The sequence below is a fragment of the Ascaphus truei genome, chromosome 12 (assembly GCF_040206685.1).
Source record: "Ascaphus truei isolate aAscTru1 chromosome 12, aAscTru1.hap1, whole genome shotgun sequence".
NCBI classification, from domain to species: domain Eukaryota; kingdom Metazoa; phylum Chordata; class Amphibia; order Anura; family Ascaphidae; genus Ascaphus; species Ascaphus truei.
In genome coordinates this window covers 10539021-10556597 of record NC_134494.1, presented here as the reverse complement: position 1 = coordinate 10556597, position 17577 = coordinate 10539021, and the positions used below count along the sequence as shown (strand labels likewise).

Genomic DNA, 17577 nt, shown 5'->3' with positions numbered 1-17577 from the left:
TCCAGGCTAATCCTTTGGGGATCAGCATATCTGCGGTCACTCCCTTAGTACTGTCTGAGGACACCATGCACATATTACAAGTCCTGGGGTTTAAATCTGAGCTTTTTAGCTGTCCTGCCTTTGCTGAAACCCAGTCCCTCAGTACTGTGTCTAAATATGTCCCAGCAAACATGGGGTTACTCGGGGGGGGGGAGATTAAAGCTCCTGTCTTAAAGGGTATTTTTTCTCACATGTCCAGCAAATTTAGAATCTCAGTAAGTGTTTCTATGTCACTTATCAATACATCTGATTTTTTCCCTAATCAAACCCAGATACCCTCACTATCGGTTAGGAGTCCTGTGATCAGAGATTTTGCGCTAGAAAACACACCAATTCATGTTTTTGTCAGGTTAGGTACCCCTGTGGTTAGGGCCATTGCAGTTTTAGAGAAGACTCTTTGTACTCCTAAGGTGCATGTCATTAAGAGTTTTCATAGTTCATACTTGCTGCTTGTTGATTCTCAGGGCCCTGTCACTGAGGTACAGACTTCAGCTTCTGATGTTAGCTTCCCTCCCACCACTACCCTGGCTCTGCCTTTTTCTCAAGCTACTGATTTGAAGATCCCAAGGACTATTCCTGATTCACTGACAATATTATCTCCCAATGAAGATTTCCCAGTATTGGAGAACTCTACTGTTGTTTGCTTCTCTGCTCCTGCTAAACCATGGTTTTGTCCCTCGGAATTTTCGGTTGCCCCTGTTATTTCCTCTCAGTTGGAAATACTCTGTACGTATCCCAAGATTTCGGTCCCTATGCCTGGTTTACTGCTTGCCTTGTCACCTTCCATACCAATACCGGGAGATGCTTCTAACCAGCCTATACCCTTACTAACCATTACCTGGGAGCCTTCTAGAGGAAAAATTCCTCGCAAATTCCAACATGCAGTGGTCAGCCAAGACTTTTTCTGTTACAAAGTTTCTCCTGGTGTATTCGATCAACTATCAGGGCCGCGGATCCTAGATTCAGGTTTCTTTATTAAGGACTGGGCTTTCAGTGGGGGTTCTTCTACCGTTTTTGCTCTGGAACTCTCTGGTTCTTCACAGCCCTGGATTTCCAAGACATTTTGCGAGGCGAGCCATGTACCAAGGATGTTTCCTCCATCAATCTTATATCCTAGAACTGTACTCACCAAAGAACTGCTCGTTTACGGATGCCCTTTCTACCTAAAGAAGTTTAGGAACAACTCAATGTCCCCAAGGCCCATGGATGGTCCTGTCTGGCCAAAGTTCTCACCGGGGGGTGGGGGTACACTAAGGACTAATCATGAGTCTCTGGAGTACGACTCTAGCCCCAATCCTAGACGGTTCAGCAACAATTCCCGGGCCTCCAACTCTATGAGTGCTCATGTTCGCCCGGAGGTCTCGCGTGAAGGGGGGGGGTACTGTAAGGAATCCGCTCCACGGTTTACTGGTTACCTTACCTTGCAGACCGGTGCAGTTCTGGAACAGCTTTCCTGAGGTTTGCTGCAGCCTGGATTCACTCAAAGCAATACACACTCCCTCTGGTATCTACTGCAGCTGTGCAGCCTTTCATTGCAAACTATACTTGCATTCACTCATTAGGGGCAGTACCTTCACACCCCCGCCGGGGATTGGCCCGCTGGCCTTTAAGTATTGCTTGCCCATAATGCTCCTGGCCGAGCATAGTCCTTACTGGATGTCAACTGTTTTGCCACAAGCTCTCGCTTGTTCCCCTTTGCTGATACCAGGTCACGCCCTGCGTCCTTCAGCTTCCTTCAAGCCGTTTGTTCTCCAATGCTGATTCCAGGTTACGTCCTGCATCCTTCAGCTCCCTTCAAGCCGCTTGTTCCCCTGTGCTGAAGCAGAGATTCGTTCCTGCGTCCTTCAGCCTCCTGGATTCCTGCACTAAGTAGTGGTTTCGTCCCTGCGTTCTGCAGTCTCCTGGATTCCTGCACTGAAGCGGAGGTTTCCCTGTATCTACAGCTTCCTGGTTCCTGGGGCCTACTCTTTCCCTAATATAGAGAGGCCGTGTCCTGGTTCCTGCGCTGAAACAGTGGATTCCCTTGCCCGCTCAGGACTTTTGCGCTGTAGCACTGGTGCACCCGTGCAGCAAGACGGTGTGCTATTCTGGTCTGCCTACCATCTCCTGTGACCAGCACCATGGGCCATGGTCGTCGCTCGCGCAAAGGCCAACCCCGCGCTCCTAAGCTGAAGCGGGTTTCTCCTATCTCCTTATTGCCGAACTCTTGCATGGACAATGTTTATCCTGACGTCTCCTGTTCTGACCCTGGCTTGTACAACGACGACGCTGTCTTCTCCAATCCTGATCCTGCGACATATGACTACGAACTGCGCAATCCGGATAAGCCTGCGCGGTCTCAGGTCGGTGCTTTTACAACCCCACCTCAGCCTCGCGGTCCGACCCTGGTTTGTGGCGAGCAGAACCCTGACAATTGTTTCGATCTGTGTTTGACATTGTTTGTAGACTAAACCTCACTCTAAAAGACCCACCCCCTTCTTTCTCTCCCTGCCATACCCACCTCCTCCATTCTCTCCAGAACTCCTTTTGTAGACCTGTGCCTTAGTCTCCCTCAGACAAGCGCCCTCCCCTCTTACAGACCTGCTCCACTCCTCATTCGCAGACCCATGACCTCCTCACTCTCTTTTCAGACTTGTCCCCTCCTCTGTGCCCGAGCTCTCCCAACTTCTTTCTGCCAGACCCACCCCATCCACTCTAACAGATCTATCCACTCCTCACTAGCTCTGCTAGACTTGCCCCTTCCTCTCTGCCAGATCCATCCACTATGGGGACTCTCCCTGCCACCCCTCTTCCAGACTTGCCCAATCCTTTCTGCCAGACCCACCTCCAATCCTCTGACAGACCTGCCCCTTCCTCAATCTCTGCAAGACCTTCCCCTGCTCCTCTCTCCAGACATGCCAAACATGGAGAGGGCTCCATGCCAGACCCACCAACTCCTCTCCCAGAAACACTCCACTCTCTCTCCCAAACCTGCTCCCTCCTCTCTGGCAGACCCAACCCTCCTCACTCTCTGCCAGACCCGCCCCCACTCACTGCCAGACCCACCCCAATCCTCTTATAGACTCCCCCTCTGACAGATCCACTCTTACTCCTATCAGACCAACATTGTTGACACCACTACCTTCTCTCCCTCTGACAGACCTGCCCACAATACTTTCCGAGACCCCGCCCCCTTCTATCGCTGCCAGACAGCTCTCTCCTCTCTTTCTGACCAGCCCCTAATCCTCTCTCTCTCTCTGCCAGACCCACCCCCCCTCCCTCTCTGCCAGACTGTAAAAGGGATTCAATAGAAAGCCTGTATTGGTTTCAAGAATACAGCAGGGAGCTGGTTAATTGTAGATAGAGACAATTAACCACTCTCCACCTGGCTCATCAGACAGGTAGAAAAGCCTCCTGCTTGAACTGCAGATTTCTTGAGCACAAAGGGACTGTGTTGCCAGCAAGAGAGGCACAGCAGACCCTGTAACCCGCCAGAGGATGGCCCTTTAACGGTCACCAACCCAGACCCTGACATGAAGGGCCCCATGCTTAAAGGCACCTCTTTGGACTTTTGGGTCATGGGTTGAAAGAGGCTTATCATCCCAGCCCTGCAGCGAGGGACTGGAAAAGTGAGTTATCCCTTACAGAAGGATAGGATGTTTATTGATTTGTGTGCTTCCTTAAAATGTATTGGTTAAAGCTATGGGTGAATAAAAGCCATTGTTTACTTTTCCCATATATGTCTCCCTGGTTGTACATCAGCACGTCTCTTACGTATGGTGGTTGAAGTTGGATGAGAGGTGGCCCTTGAATTTCAAAGGGGCCCGGAGACCGTCTGGGAATTTTGTTGTGCTTTTGCCTGCTTACAGTTCCTGCAACAGCTTGAGCAACAAAACCAAGAACAAAAGAACCACGTGCAGATGTGACCAGAATTAAAGGGCTGCACATCCAGGCAGAAAGGCTACACTGCTCTAGAGAAAGTCTACAGAGACGCCTGTGAGAGCTACGAACTTTGCAAGTGAAATCTACTTATCTGCAGGACTACCAGCTAGGGTTCTAGCATATTCAGAGAAAATCGCTGCAATAGCCCCTCCCGAGCTCAGGGGGAAGAATACACTTGATACAGCCAAAATGGAGGGCAAAATATGATGTTCCTGTAATGAACCCGGCCACATGGGAGTGTCCCTTCCTGTCCTACGAGGATACGGATGAGGATGAAGATAGATTTCATGTCGGCAATGAAATGAGACGCACCCACAAAACACCCCTAGGATGGTGGAGGTGCCACTGCCACTCAGTACGCACTGAAAAGACAGGTCTTTATGACCACGAATATGATTGGTGGCAGAAAGAGCCGGACCAGTGAACACCAAATATTCCTGGCAGCTAATGCGCCTGCAAGAAAAGCACGGTGGAGGCTGAGAAACTGCTGAAGTTTCAAACAAAAACAGATGGTGAACGAAGTCACCTAGATCCCTATTAGCACGCACTTGTGGTGCACAAGTATATTTAACAAGGATGAATATCCACTGATTTAACAAGTGTCCCACTACCCCAATAAGGGTATAACAACAATAACAGACAAACAGTCCGTATAAAAACAGAAAACAACAAAACTTTAATGTTAACAAATAGTCACGCCGAAACAAGTGAAGGTATGTACATGTGAATTAAAAGAGGATTAAAAATGATCCCCTGAGGGGAGGGTGCCAGGTAAGAAACTGGTGGTGAAATCAATCAGCTTAATAGCTATATTATGATTCCCATAGCATCACTACCAATAACTAAAAATAATATGGTGTCTGATTATACAACCGTATCTCCAAGCAGGGTGAGAGGATCTCCCGCTACCACCGTCCTGAGCACCGTTCCACTCGCAAGCACCACAACCGTGATGTCACTGCACCCCAGTTGTATAATCAGACACTGCTGACATTGTGGTGCTGCGGCTGCAGCCTTTTGATACAATTAGCTTCGACGTTGAGTGCTGGGGTGCTTACAGGCAGTGGCATCTTGATGTGTATAGGTGTCTGTCATTGTACTATCCAACACTGCCTGCACACACAGTGTGTATGCTGCTATAAACCGCACGCCTAACTATACTTACCTTTGCTGCTGCTGCAGCTGATCATATACCACATATGCATTCAGTTGGTGGAGTGTACACCTTAGCAGGGCTATATCAACTGTATATACCGCACCACCATATTATTTTGAGTTATTGGTAGTGATGCTATGGGAATCATAATATAGCTATTAAGCTGATTGATTTCACCACCAGTTTCTTACCTGGCACCCTCCCCTCAGGGGATCATTTTTATTCCTCTTTTAATTCACATGTACATACTGTGACGATAGCCTGCCACAGGTATTAAAGGGGTTAACACAAATCACTGTGTCGAACTGAACGGGTCTGAGATATGATAAAATATAGCTTATTCCTTGATAAAGGTGAACACACGAATAATACAGTAACAAACAAGAAGTACACTTACTTTGGGGTTGGGGAATGAGAAGTATATAGCATAGCAATTCTCTCGCAATCAGGTAGCATTCAGATGATAAATTGAAGACAAAGGATACAGGGTGGACATCAGTTTATAAACCTTTTGTGCCCTATCCTTAACATTGAGTACCGTGGATTGGTTTTCAATTACCTCTAGCCACTCGTTAACGTGGGAACACTTTTTGACACATGCCCCCCAGCTAGTTGGTATATGCGCAGTAGAGCTCTGGGGTCCCATTTCTATAACCCCTCCTCTACATCAGGAATGCCAGTTAGTCTACCAAACGGAATACCTGTCAGGAAACCCTTTGTTGTGAGGTGTGAAATGGAACACTTGAAGACTGCTCTGGTTTGAGTAATCTTCACCCTCATGCAAACAGTGGAGGTGACAAAATCCTTTGAAACATACTCAAGTCCTAGACATTGGGTCGCCTTTCTGGCCATATGCTACCCTGGTATGCAAAGGAATTTCCTCTGGGTTTTACCCATACCTTGAAATACAGTATGTTGGATAAAACATAAACATATTAAAATATCCGGTTCCGTTAGGTCCAGCAGGTCCAAACTTCCCAGTTCTCAATGCTGGAACTGGGACACCCTATGGTCCAATTTGCGACGTGCTACGAACTGGGGAACTGGAGATACACAAATACCCATAAAACCGTTTCACATTTTAATACACAAATCTCCGCTGTAATTTAAATCAGTTTTTCACTAAATCCCCATTGAAAACAACGGGCTTCGCCGCCATAGACTTTCAATGGCAAACCGCCGCCGTTGGCGGCTATGGGAATCCCCGCCATAGACTTTCAACGGGGCGATGCCACCGTTGAAGTCAATGGGGTTTTTCCGTCGTAGCCGGTCAATGGGGTTTGGCCGCCATTGGAGTCTATGGGAAAAGTCCCAAACCTTCAAGGAGGGTCCATACTCCGTCGGGTTGGCCCAAGCGGGTCAAGGATGGTTCTGCAGCGATGCCGGAGCAGTGGCTACAGATACCCCAAACCCTGATCCGCTGGGCCCTCCGGAACCGGAGCTATGGATTACCAATATTCAGATTTTCACACCTAGTAGTTTTCTCGAGCTGTTTCTGTCGCCGCCATTGGAACCTATGGCGCGGCCCGCTCTTCTCGGTTCGACCCTTATTGGCGGTCCAGGATACGGGGACCAGGTTGTGGTCGAGTGGGGGGATGTCTAGGAACTAGGGACAGAAAGAATTTTATTTCTAGGGGCCCTAGAACTGTTTATTCCCACGCCACTTGTCGTTGAACTTGACTTATCAGTGATCAAAGCTCTCCTATTGAAAATGTATCCGCTTTGCGGTTAAGCGGTTTGGACGGCAGCCAACTTGTTCCTGGAAAGCTCTTTCGAAGATTTCTCCATTGAAGTCAATGAGCCCATTGACTTACAATGGGAAAACGCCGCTCTCCCTCTCGGACGCCATCTGCTGGTCTTCTCAGGAAACAGGACTCGACAGCAAAATTCGCCATTGAAAGACATGGAGTTCCAGTGGCGGCCTATGGGAGCCTGCAAAATGGTGCCTTAAAAGGCGGGAAATTTACACAAAGGGCTATAATCACTATACAACTATTAACCCTTGTGCTCCCGGATGGATCCCAGTGTGTGTGTGCTGCAGACACGGATTAACCAGATGTTACAATAAAACAGGGGGAACAGGGGAATACACATTTACATGTCATAACAGGGGTTAAATCACAGTTCTGGGTCTTAGCCCAGTTAACACTTTGTCTCCCTGGTGAGGTCAGGGGATGGCCAAATGGGGTGTAACCCCTTTAATCCCGGGCCACTCCTTTTCTCCCTCTACACATACCTACACTTGTTTCGGCATGACTGTTTGTCAACATTAAAGTTTTGTTATTTTCTGTTTTTATACAGACTGTTCGTCTGTTATTGTTGTTATACCCTTATTGGGACACTTGTTGTTAAATCAGTGGATATTCATCCTTGTTAAATATACTTGTGCACCACGAGTGCGTGCTAATAGGGATCTAGGTGACTTCGTTCACCATCTGTGTTTGTGACTCATTTTCTCCCTACGCACCTGGAGCCTAATACTTATCTATATGTTTTGGGTATTGAGCGATAACTGTATTATTGTATGAAGTTTCAAACAAAGAAGGATAACCCAGTATCCCTGATGGGACCGTCATCCAAAGCAAAAATGCAGAAAAAGAAACAAGGTTCTCCATTTATCATGAAAGGACACGTCTGCAGAACCGTGGAGAAAAAGGGGGGCCGAGATGCCCTGCAGCCTAGACCATATGGAGGATTCGTCCCAGAAATGACAGAATACCCAGAGGGCCCGAGCAGAAGTTGTACACCCCGAAGAAGTGTCGGTCCAGTGCTGACAGTGAGAAACCAACAAACTATACAAGGCAAGTGGAGCCAGAACAAGTAAGTGACGATCCCTTGACCTGAAGATATACTGCAAAATGCCAGGCATGACTGATCTCCATAAACGATTGGAAAAGATAGAAGCTAACGCCGACGTGCTCACATTCGCCTTTGACTGTAAAACGGTGATGAACCCAGAGCGGTTTTTACGTAAAAACATTGAAGACCTGATGACTGAGCTGGAGACGGTGAAAATGATTATCTCCACCATGGTCGAACAACAGACCCTCTCAGACGAACTGATTGCGGACGTGCAGCAGGAGGCTCAAAGGGAGGCCCTCCGTCTCAGTGTAAAATTTTGACTCTCTCAGGAGGAGTGTAAAATTTTGACTCTCCCAGGAGGAGTCTCTAAGTCTCTGTGCAGAGCTTGGAGGCTCTCACAAGGAGTTTGACAGCCTCAGTACAGAGCTCAATGTCTCTTGGATAAAGATTTGCCGTGTCCGTACCGAGCGGGAGCTCTTCCAGAAAGAGATCCAAACTCTCAATATAGAGCTGGATGTCTCTTGCCAAGAGGTCAACCGTATCTGGACAGAGTTGGACATATCACAGAACAAGGTTCATACTCTCCGCTTAGAGCTGGATGCCTCACACCAAGAGATCAGCAGTCAACGCACAGAACTGGAAATCTCTAGAAAGGAATTTCACAGTCTCGCCGAAGAGTTGGCCATCTCTCAAAAAGATGGCTTTAATAATAGTATGGATCTTAGTCTTTCAGAAGGAGTTTCACACCCTCAACCTACAGTAGACATAGAAGTCTCACGTCAGAAGACCGGGAGTCTTACTGTAACTCAGAAGTGCGTAAATGGAAGGAGGACTACGAGGGGGCCCTGAATAGTATAGAGACTGTAAAAAGAAAAGTTACAAGTCTGTAAGAGGAAATTTCTGATTTGACTGACCACATCAGTAAAAGGAATGAAAAGCTTCACAAGCTAGAAAAAATTAAGAAACTATTTGAACAAGAAGAAGAGCTAGAAGCACTGGAGCAATGCACAGAAGCACAGCACATACTGCAGAGCTATCTGCAATGTCTTACTATGCACCTACAGAATGCTAAGGAAAAGCAGCGATCTCTACAGGAACAAAAATCTGCAGAGTGCTAACGAAATACAAGTGCTACAGGAACGTCCGAGTGTCCAGTGTGCCTTGCAGAGTGGCATGACGAACTGAAGGCTACCCTCAGCATCAACAGAGCATTGCTGGAGGCCAAGCTTAGAGGCCAGATGACTCGGTACGAGAGGGAACACTAGAAGGTCCACAAACTGAAGAGCTAAAAGAGAAGAAATGTTGCTCCGTGCCCAACAGTCAGTATGCCCAGGAGAAAGAAACATGGAATATAATGAAGGAGAGCATTGATACATACTCTGAGCAAACGTAAGAAACAGAATTCTCTCGCTGATGAATTAAACTTGTTGAAAAAGGGAGAACAGTCAAATAATTCAGAAATAATACAAAGCTCTTATCCAAGCAAGGTTTGAGAAAGAAAAATATATGTGCAAACTCTCTGCAGTGCTCATTATACAGGCTGCCTACAGAGGAATGAAAACTCATCAGCTGTGTCGCCAGAATAAAGCAGCCTGCCTTCTCCAATCAATATGGAGAATGCAACGACAAAGAATTATAAACATTTCAAGCAATGTGTTCTTTTACTACAGTCAGATGTTAGGAAGTGTCTGCAGCAAAGATGCTACAGGAAAATGAAGGAAGCTGCTTGTCTGATTCAATCCAAATATAGGTCCTATGTCACAATCAAGCAAGCAGTCCATTGCAATAAGTGCAACCACAATGCCGTCTCAGTGCTACAATCGGCTTTCCACAAAATTAAGGAAAGAACCCCATTATGACAAATTCAGTCATGCTACCGTGCCAACATGGCCCAATCCAGATTCCTCACAATAAAAATAGCCGCTATAAGGAGTATGTCTTTGCCTAGTTGTGCTACTCGTCTTTGAAAGGGGAAAAGGCTCACGACTACAGGTGTGTCAGCTGAAAAAAGAGAGAGGCCAATGGTTAGGTGTGAGGAGAACTATAACCAAAATGATGTACTGGACTTTAAGTATCCTAAACCAAATGCAAATGACCTCTCTACTGATAAGGGGATTGTGCTTGTTGCAGATAAGCCCATGATGGATGAGAAAGCTGTAGACCAGGGTCCCCGGTACTGAAAGAGCTTCAAAATGTTTATACTATAGAAGTGATACCCCGTCAGAAGTCACTTGGGATTTCCCCACACATTGAAGAATCGGAAGCGTAAAAGAAGTAATATGTCAAGACGATAAGTCTACCGACTACCAAACTGAGATGCCATGGGGGTCAGAGATGATAAAAAGCCCAATTTGAACCCCCAATGATCATGGATACTGAACCCGAAGCTGGTGGTCACCCTGGTCTCAGGGAAGAAAAGATAGCTCGACACATGGAAAAATTTGTGGAAAAAGCAGTTAAAACATTTGGTAAAATGGAAAGAGTAGCTTGATCGAAGAGTCCTCAATGGAGGTGACGAAGCTCAGCATATCAAGAAAAGACTGTGCTTGGGAAAAGAACTCTGTAGACGGACGTTCACAGAGGTACACAATTTGGAGACATTTATAATGTGAAATTATAATAGGCTTTATTGTGCCTTTTCCTTTTCATCAGGAAATTATCCAAACACAGGGGCGGGGGGGAAACAAAGCTTCCATTCGCTTGGGAGTATTTCGAGTGAAATCCTTGCAATTAGTTCACATCTCCATTAGTTAAGCTTCTCCCAGCCCAAACACATAACATGAAAATAAGCAGATATAAGCAGTCTCTTAATAAGGAAAGTCTTATCTGTTTAGTTGCTGTAGAGCAAGCTTCTCTGCTCTCCTGGAACCGCACCCGTGCGTGCACAGAAAAATATCAGCATCCAGGTTTAGAAGCCTTATTTGGTGTCTTGCAATCAGCTCTGCTGTGTGGCTGGCAGAGCTCAAGACTGGTCAGCTTCAGAGATCTGGGTTTCTTTTGGTCAGTCTCTCCTGGGACTCAAGAACCTCTGCTCTGTCTCTCCAAAGGTCAGCTCTCAGTCAGAGCTAAAGAGAGTCACTTCCTGTCTCAAAGGCAGGCTTTTTTGTAAACAATCTAATCAGGCAGGTGATGTTTAGTAATTAACTACCACACTGCTAGATTAAAGGAACATTACTGAACAGGGATAAGTCCCCTGTTACAAACTCCTTAAGCGACTAAAGAACACTGAATTCAAGCACCTTCTTGAAGAGACACTTGTTACCTAGAGAAAGGGCTCCAATCCCAGCATGACTGAGGGTTCACTCCGTCCATTCATTCTCAATCAAGCCGGAGGTACATCTCGAGTGAGAGTGGAGGGATTGGCTTCAGCCATGGCTGCCTGAGCTATCCACAAACAGGTGAGGTATGTAACAGGGCCTTAACCCCTGTCTAAAAGTCCTTTAATAGAAAGGCTGTATTTGGTCTGAGAAATCTAGCAGGGAGCAGGTTAATTGAAGATAGAGACAATTAACCAGTCTCCATCTGGCTCATCAGACATGTAGAAAAGCCTCCTGCTTGAACTGCAGATTTTTTGAGCAGAGGGACGGTGTTGTCAGAAAGAGATGCACAGTGAACCCTGTAACCCGCCAGATGGTGGCCCTTCAATGGACACCAACCTAGACCCAGAGACTGACATAAAGGACCGCCTGCTTACAGGTACCTCTTTGGGGTCATAGGTTGGAAAGAGGTGTATCCTGCCAGCCCTGCAGTTAGGGACTGGGAAAGTGAGTTATCCCTTAGAATGGGATAGGATGTTTATTTATTTGTGTGCTTCCATAAAATGTATTGCTTAAAGCTATGGGCTGAATATTGTTTATTTTTCCTAAATATGTCTCCCTGGTTGTACCTCTGCACAGGTCTCTTATACACAGACACACCTCAATCCTCTGACAGACCCACTCCTGCTTCTCTCCCAGCGCATGTCCTTGACCCGCTCTTCTCCCTCACTGACATACATGCTCACAAACCTCTCTGACATACCTGCGCCATCTCACTCTCTCCACCAGACAGCCTCTTCCTCTCCTTCTGACAGACGAGACCCTAATCCACTCTTTCTGCCATACCCACCCACATTCAGCTATCTGCAGCCAGCAGATAGTCTTACCATGGTAAAAAATAAATGGTAAGTATTGATTTTCCAGCCATTTTTATTACTGTGGTATTGTTATGATACTGGTATATTGCCAAAGTCTAGTCTGAACAAGCAAACGCTTTCTTACCTGTATGCATTCTGTGGTGTGTGAGGAGGCTGCTCATCTGTGAAAAGCCTTTTCCACACACTGTACATGTGAAAGCTTTGTCCCCTGTATGAATCATCTGGTGTGTGAGGAACTTGTTCTTTCCACTGAATTGTTTCCCACACTCAGTACATGTGAACAGTTTCTCCACTGTGTGAATAATCTCATGTTCAAGGAGGTAGTTCTTCCGTGAAAAGCTTTTCTCACACTTTGTACATGTGAAAGGTTTCTCGTCTGAATGAATCTGCTCGTGTTTGAGAAGGTTGCTCATCTGTGAAAAGCTTTTCCCACACACTGTACATGTGTACGGTTTCTCCCCTGTATGAATCATCTGGTGTGTAAGGAGTTTGCTCTTTCCACTGAATTGTTTCCCACACTCTGTACATGTGAACGGTTTCTCCCCTGTGTGAATCATCTCATGTTCGAGGAGGTAGCTCTTCCGTGAAAAGCTTTTCTCACACTCTGTACATGTGAAAGGTTTCTCCCCTGTGTGAATCCTCCTGTGTATGAGGAGGTAGCTCTTCTGTGAAAAGCTTTTCCCACACACCGTACATGTGAAAAGTTTCTCCCCTGTGTGAATCCTCTTGTGCTCGAGGAGGTGGTTCTCCCGTGAAAAGCTTTTCCCACACTCTGTACATGTGAATGGCTTTTCCCCTGTATGAATCCTATGGTGAGTGAGGAGGCTACTCTTCTGTGAAAAGCTTTTCCCACACTCTGTACATGTGAAAGGTTTCACTCCTGTGTGAATCCTCCTGTGTGTGAGAAGGGTGCTCTTCTGTGAAAAGCTTTTCCCACACTCTGTACATGTGAAAGGTTTCACCCCTGTGTGAGTCCTCTCGTGTGTGAGGAGGTAGCTCTTCAGAGAAAAGCTTTTCCCGCACTCTGCACATGTGAAAGGTTTCACCCCTGTGTGAGTCCTCTCGTGTGTGAGGAGGTTACTCTTCAGAGAAAAGCTTTTCCCACACTCTGCACATGTGAAAGGTCTCTCCCCTGTATGAAACCTTTGGTGTGTGAGGAAGCTAACCTTAGTACTGAACTGTTTTCCGCACTCTGTACAATAAAAACATTTCGCCACTGTGTGAATCCTCTGGTGTGAAAGGAAGTTCCCTTTCAGTGAAAAACTTTGCCCACAGTCTGTACAGGTAAAGGGTTGCTCACTAGCGTAAATACACAAGTGTGTGAGCAGCTCCCTACTCAGTGAGAAGCTTTTCCCACACTTACAACAGATAAAAAGCTGAGCACCGCAACTTCTTGAATCTCTCTCATATATTTTGCTTAACCCATACTTGGAGTCAGTATTTGCTATGTGCTGTACAAGAACTGTACATTCACCATCATGTGATACTGGTTCCTTGCACGTGTCCAACATGTGGCAGGAATCATTGTTCTTTGGCACTTCTGGGTCGCGAGGAGTCACCCAGCTTCGTGACACATCAGAGCTCCAATTCTGCTCCTCATTCAGGCAGTTCCCTAACAGAAATAAACAAAAAAGACAGAACTCAAATGTTGCCAATCTGTAAATTAAATTATTGAAAGGAACTCACTAATAGGGGAGGAGGGAGAGAAGGGGGAGAAAGAGAGGATTGGGGGGGAGGGAGAGAGGATTGGTGGGGGAGGGAGAGAGGACTGGGGGGGAGGGAGAGAGGATTGGGGGGAGGGAGAGAAACAAATTGCAGTCAGTATTTTCTTATACTACTATACTGATTTCTTTAAAAAAAAACAAAAACATAATATTTGTTATTTGGTATGTTTTACTGTTTTAAAATGTTGAAGTATGCAAGTATTTTTTAAAAAATTTCATGTGATTTGGATTAAATTAGGCAGGGAAGGCATTTGCTTAGTCTGGGCCTGTGGCTAGTCCTTACACTTTCAAGATTAAATTGACTGCAATCCGTGATCACTCCATGGAAACATGAGATTTCCTATCATTCAGCAACTTGAACGATGTGTACATATATGTGCTAAATAAAATGTAAAATAAAAATTCTCCACAGAAATTCCTGAGGTTCTGTGTTCCAGCCAACCACTTTCAATTTATATACAATCCTTTTGAGCTAACAACAGCTCCCAGAATGTTTACAAAAGTACTTGTACTCAAAGTTGTCTAGCCATATCTGGACAATATCCACATCAAGACACATTTTTCACAAAAAAGAAGCTTTCCACACCCTCTGGTTCTCAGAACACTTTAAAAACACAGATCACTGATAAATTGTTAGAAGAGCAATAGCTATCTGGTTCAGAATGTGACGGGAAAGGGTAACCAGGCTATATAATAAAGGTTAAGCCCTCTGGTTACCCATAGGCCCTGTGGGTCCCTGGCAGCTACCTAGCACTATAAGCCAGGGGCCAGGTATCATTACATGAAAAGTTAAAATGACCCCTGCTTTTCCACTTTCCATGTTTCCCTTACCCCAGACTCATGAAACTTTGTGTGTAAGTTTTAGGGGAGATATTTGGGTAAGAATTTTGTTGGAGGAGTTTGAGGGCCGGAGCTACTGGTAGGACCTTAATTCTACCTGGTGAGCAGGCATGATTTGCCGGTACGCGGGTGGAATTACACCGGAGCTGCCCACTGTCCCCCAGACTCCTGGTTTTCGAGCCCCGATATCTCATTCATATTTCCCTTACAGTCATGAGTCTCCCCAAAGTCCCCCATGTATTAAAAGATGTTTTCTGTGTTTTATACATTTATTATAAGGCTCTATGCAGTCAGCCAGGCCATCTGCTTAAGGTGCCAGCAAGTCTGCATAGAGTCCGTAGTTCAAAGAGGAGACGGGATGTTGAGAGGTGTTGGAGTGCTAAGTGGCCGGGGCAGGGCAGAGTACTGAGTCTGGAGAACAGAGATCCCCTGTGGGGAGGACCCTCTGGTCTGCCGGACTTAGTGGAGCCTGCCCAGTAGGTGGCAATGGGTTGACTGGGGGAAGCCGCAGAACGTAAGTGCGTTTCCCATTGGTCAATCCGTATGTCCCGCCCACAAGGCACCCCGAGCTGGCTCGTCATGCCTCCTCCGACGTCAGCCAAGAGACAAGCCCATTTCTATTGGCTAGTGGGATAGGGTTCCCACGCTCTGATTGGTTGCTCGTCCTACCTCCATGCTAAGGCTAGCTTAGCAGAGTGTATGTAAGGAGATGGCTGAGGCAGAGAACCACACCATCCAGTGACTGGTCTTGAAGCTAGGGCAGGCTTTTCAAAGTTGCTCTGTTGCAAATAGCAGAGCAATCGGCTTAGTTTTGAAGCTAGGAAAGTCTGCCTTGCAGAGACTAAGTCCCTTTTGCGGCAAAGTTCTACAAATCGAACGTGGCGGTCGCGGCTAGGAATTGAAGTCGAAAAGAGACCAGGAGAACTGGGTGTATATCCCGGTCAGGGTAAGTTCATCCAAGCGGGCGCCCTGCACATAGGAAAGCCTAGATTTCCCCCCCAGACCTCCAGTAAGTGTGCTTTTGTCTGTCTATTGTGTAATTCTTCTTGTTTACCGAAATAAACTGCATTTTGTTTCTACTACCTTGTTTTGCCGGTACAAATATAAAAGGTGTTAAAAGTTCCTGGTCTCCCTTGACACAGAAATGTACTGACAGATACGGAACTGAAATAGTTATCCCATTATCTGTAGAAGCACAAGATGCCTGTTATCCATGTTTATCATGGTGTTGGGATTGTTCACTTCAATGATAGTTAGTTGCTGGGGCTCACCCCCCTACCCACCCACCCACCCCCTCCCCTCCCCCTGCCACCCTCTTTCCTTACATTATTATTCACGTCAGACTTTAAGAGATATCAGATTTATTTAAATGAGATCTCTTGATATGATGCTATTCCTCACTCCTCATTGTACTTCCAAATATATATCATTCATTAATAATATATTTGATAAAGGTTATTTATGGTTTGGGGCTATAGATCCCCATATGAGATTTATTGCTATCAGTATCAGTTTGGATATCTATTTATCCTTTTTTTAACATCTTTCATGAATGTATGTGTACTAGTGTTTTGAGCACTATGTCGGTTGGTCTCCTGTCAGCAATTGACATAGGACATGGATATATATATGGCTATAACATAACTGGCTTAATTTATACCATTTGTTATATATTGTGTCATTATTTGTGCCATATACTATCACTATGTATACTCCTTGCTCCAATTCATCATATTATCTCATGGTTTTATTGTTTACCAATTGTGCTTGTCCCTCGTGGGTAGTTGCTGATTGGCCATGGAGTTGGATAGACATTGGCTGCAGTTCCGTATCCTACTCACACTGACGGTGATGTCAGAGGTGGGCGTAGAGGGATTGTAATGCCTGTGATCCATACTCATGGCCGAGAGGCAGCCCCTAGAGGTATATGGGCGGAGAACAGAGGTGTTCCTGACTGGTGGCATCGCCCATGTCGGTGATGTGGTTCATGACGTCAGGGGTGGGCGGGGCTATAGCGGGACGCTGAGGTTTCCAATTAACAATTAGAAGTTGCCCTATATTAGCAGGGAGCAGGAGACCATACAGACACTCTTTGACAAAGAGCCTTCGGCACGAAACGCGCCAGAGGATTGTGCCGATAGTGTTTTTTCTTAGGTGTTATGCCTAAATAAAGTTTTTTGCTTTTTTAACCCGCCTTCAGTTCGAATTGTTTGCAGTGCTTGTTCCCTTTTTTCCCTTCCTCCTGAGGAAAATGACTCAGAATGAGGATCCAGGGGCTTTTCTACTGACGTTTGAAAGGGTTGCCGAACCCCAGGGCTGGTCTTCAGATCGCTGGGCAACCGCTTTGGCCATGCTCCTCATAGGAGAAGCTCAGGCCTCATATCAGGGCCTCCCAGTGGATCAGGCAATGGACTACAAACAAGTAAAAGCCGCCATACTGGATTGCTTAGGTCAGACCTCAGAGACCTACCGGCAGCAGTTCCGGAACCTGAAGTACACCTCTAAGATGAGGTTATTGGACTTGTGTACTAGCTGGATACAACCCGAAGAGCGCACTAAGGAGGAAATTCTTGAGCAAGTTGTTTTGGAACAATTCCTACAGGTAATACCCCCTTCGGCACGCTCTTGGGTAAAACGCCATGCTGCGGAAACCCTAGCTTTGGCGGTCCGACTCGTTGAGAACTTCCTTGGAGCCGAGGAGCAGGCGAGTGTCCTGGACCCGACTCCACCGGCTCTTGCGGACGCCCAAAGGGGAGATCGGACCAACGGGGAAACTACAGCCCCTCCATACGCAACCGCCAAGTGCCACGAAAGGAACAGTCCTTCCAACAAGGGAGAGGTCCAAACGCCGGGCACCGCCGAGACCCTCATCCTCTTCCTGTCGGCTCGTCGCCAAATGAGAGGAACTTCAGAGGACGTCGCTCACAGGACCGATCAGATGCCTGGTCTCCAGTATCCAG

At 46.4% G+C, this 17577-nt stretch overlaps 2 protein-coding genes across 3 annotated transcripts in view; both read right to left on the bottom strand.

Moving 5' to 3' along the window:
• LOC142463896 (uncharacterized) overlaps nucleotides 1–17577 on the bottom strand; it is a 113113-nt gene that overhangs the window by 75359 nt on the left and 20177 nt on the right. The window lies entirely within an intron of this gene.
• Nucleotides 8258–17577, bottom strand: part of LOC142463892 (uncharacterized) — a 46534-nt gene continuing 37214 nt past the window's right edge. For both annotated transcript variants that reach the window (XM_075566722.1, XM_075566723.1), the window contains one exon: nucleotides 8258–13665. In XM_075566722.1, coding sequence (XP_075422837.1) covers nucleotides 12149–13665 — 1517 coding nt within the window. In that variant the 3' untranslated portion in view covers nucleotides 8258–12148. The remainder of the gene's footprint in view (nucleotides 13666–17577) is intronic.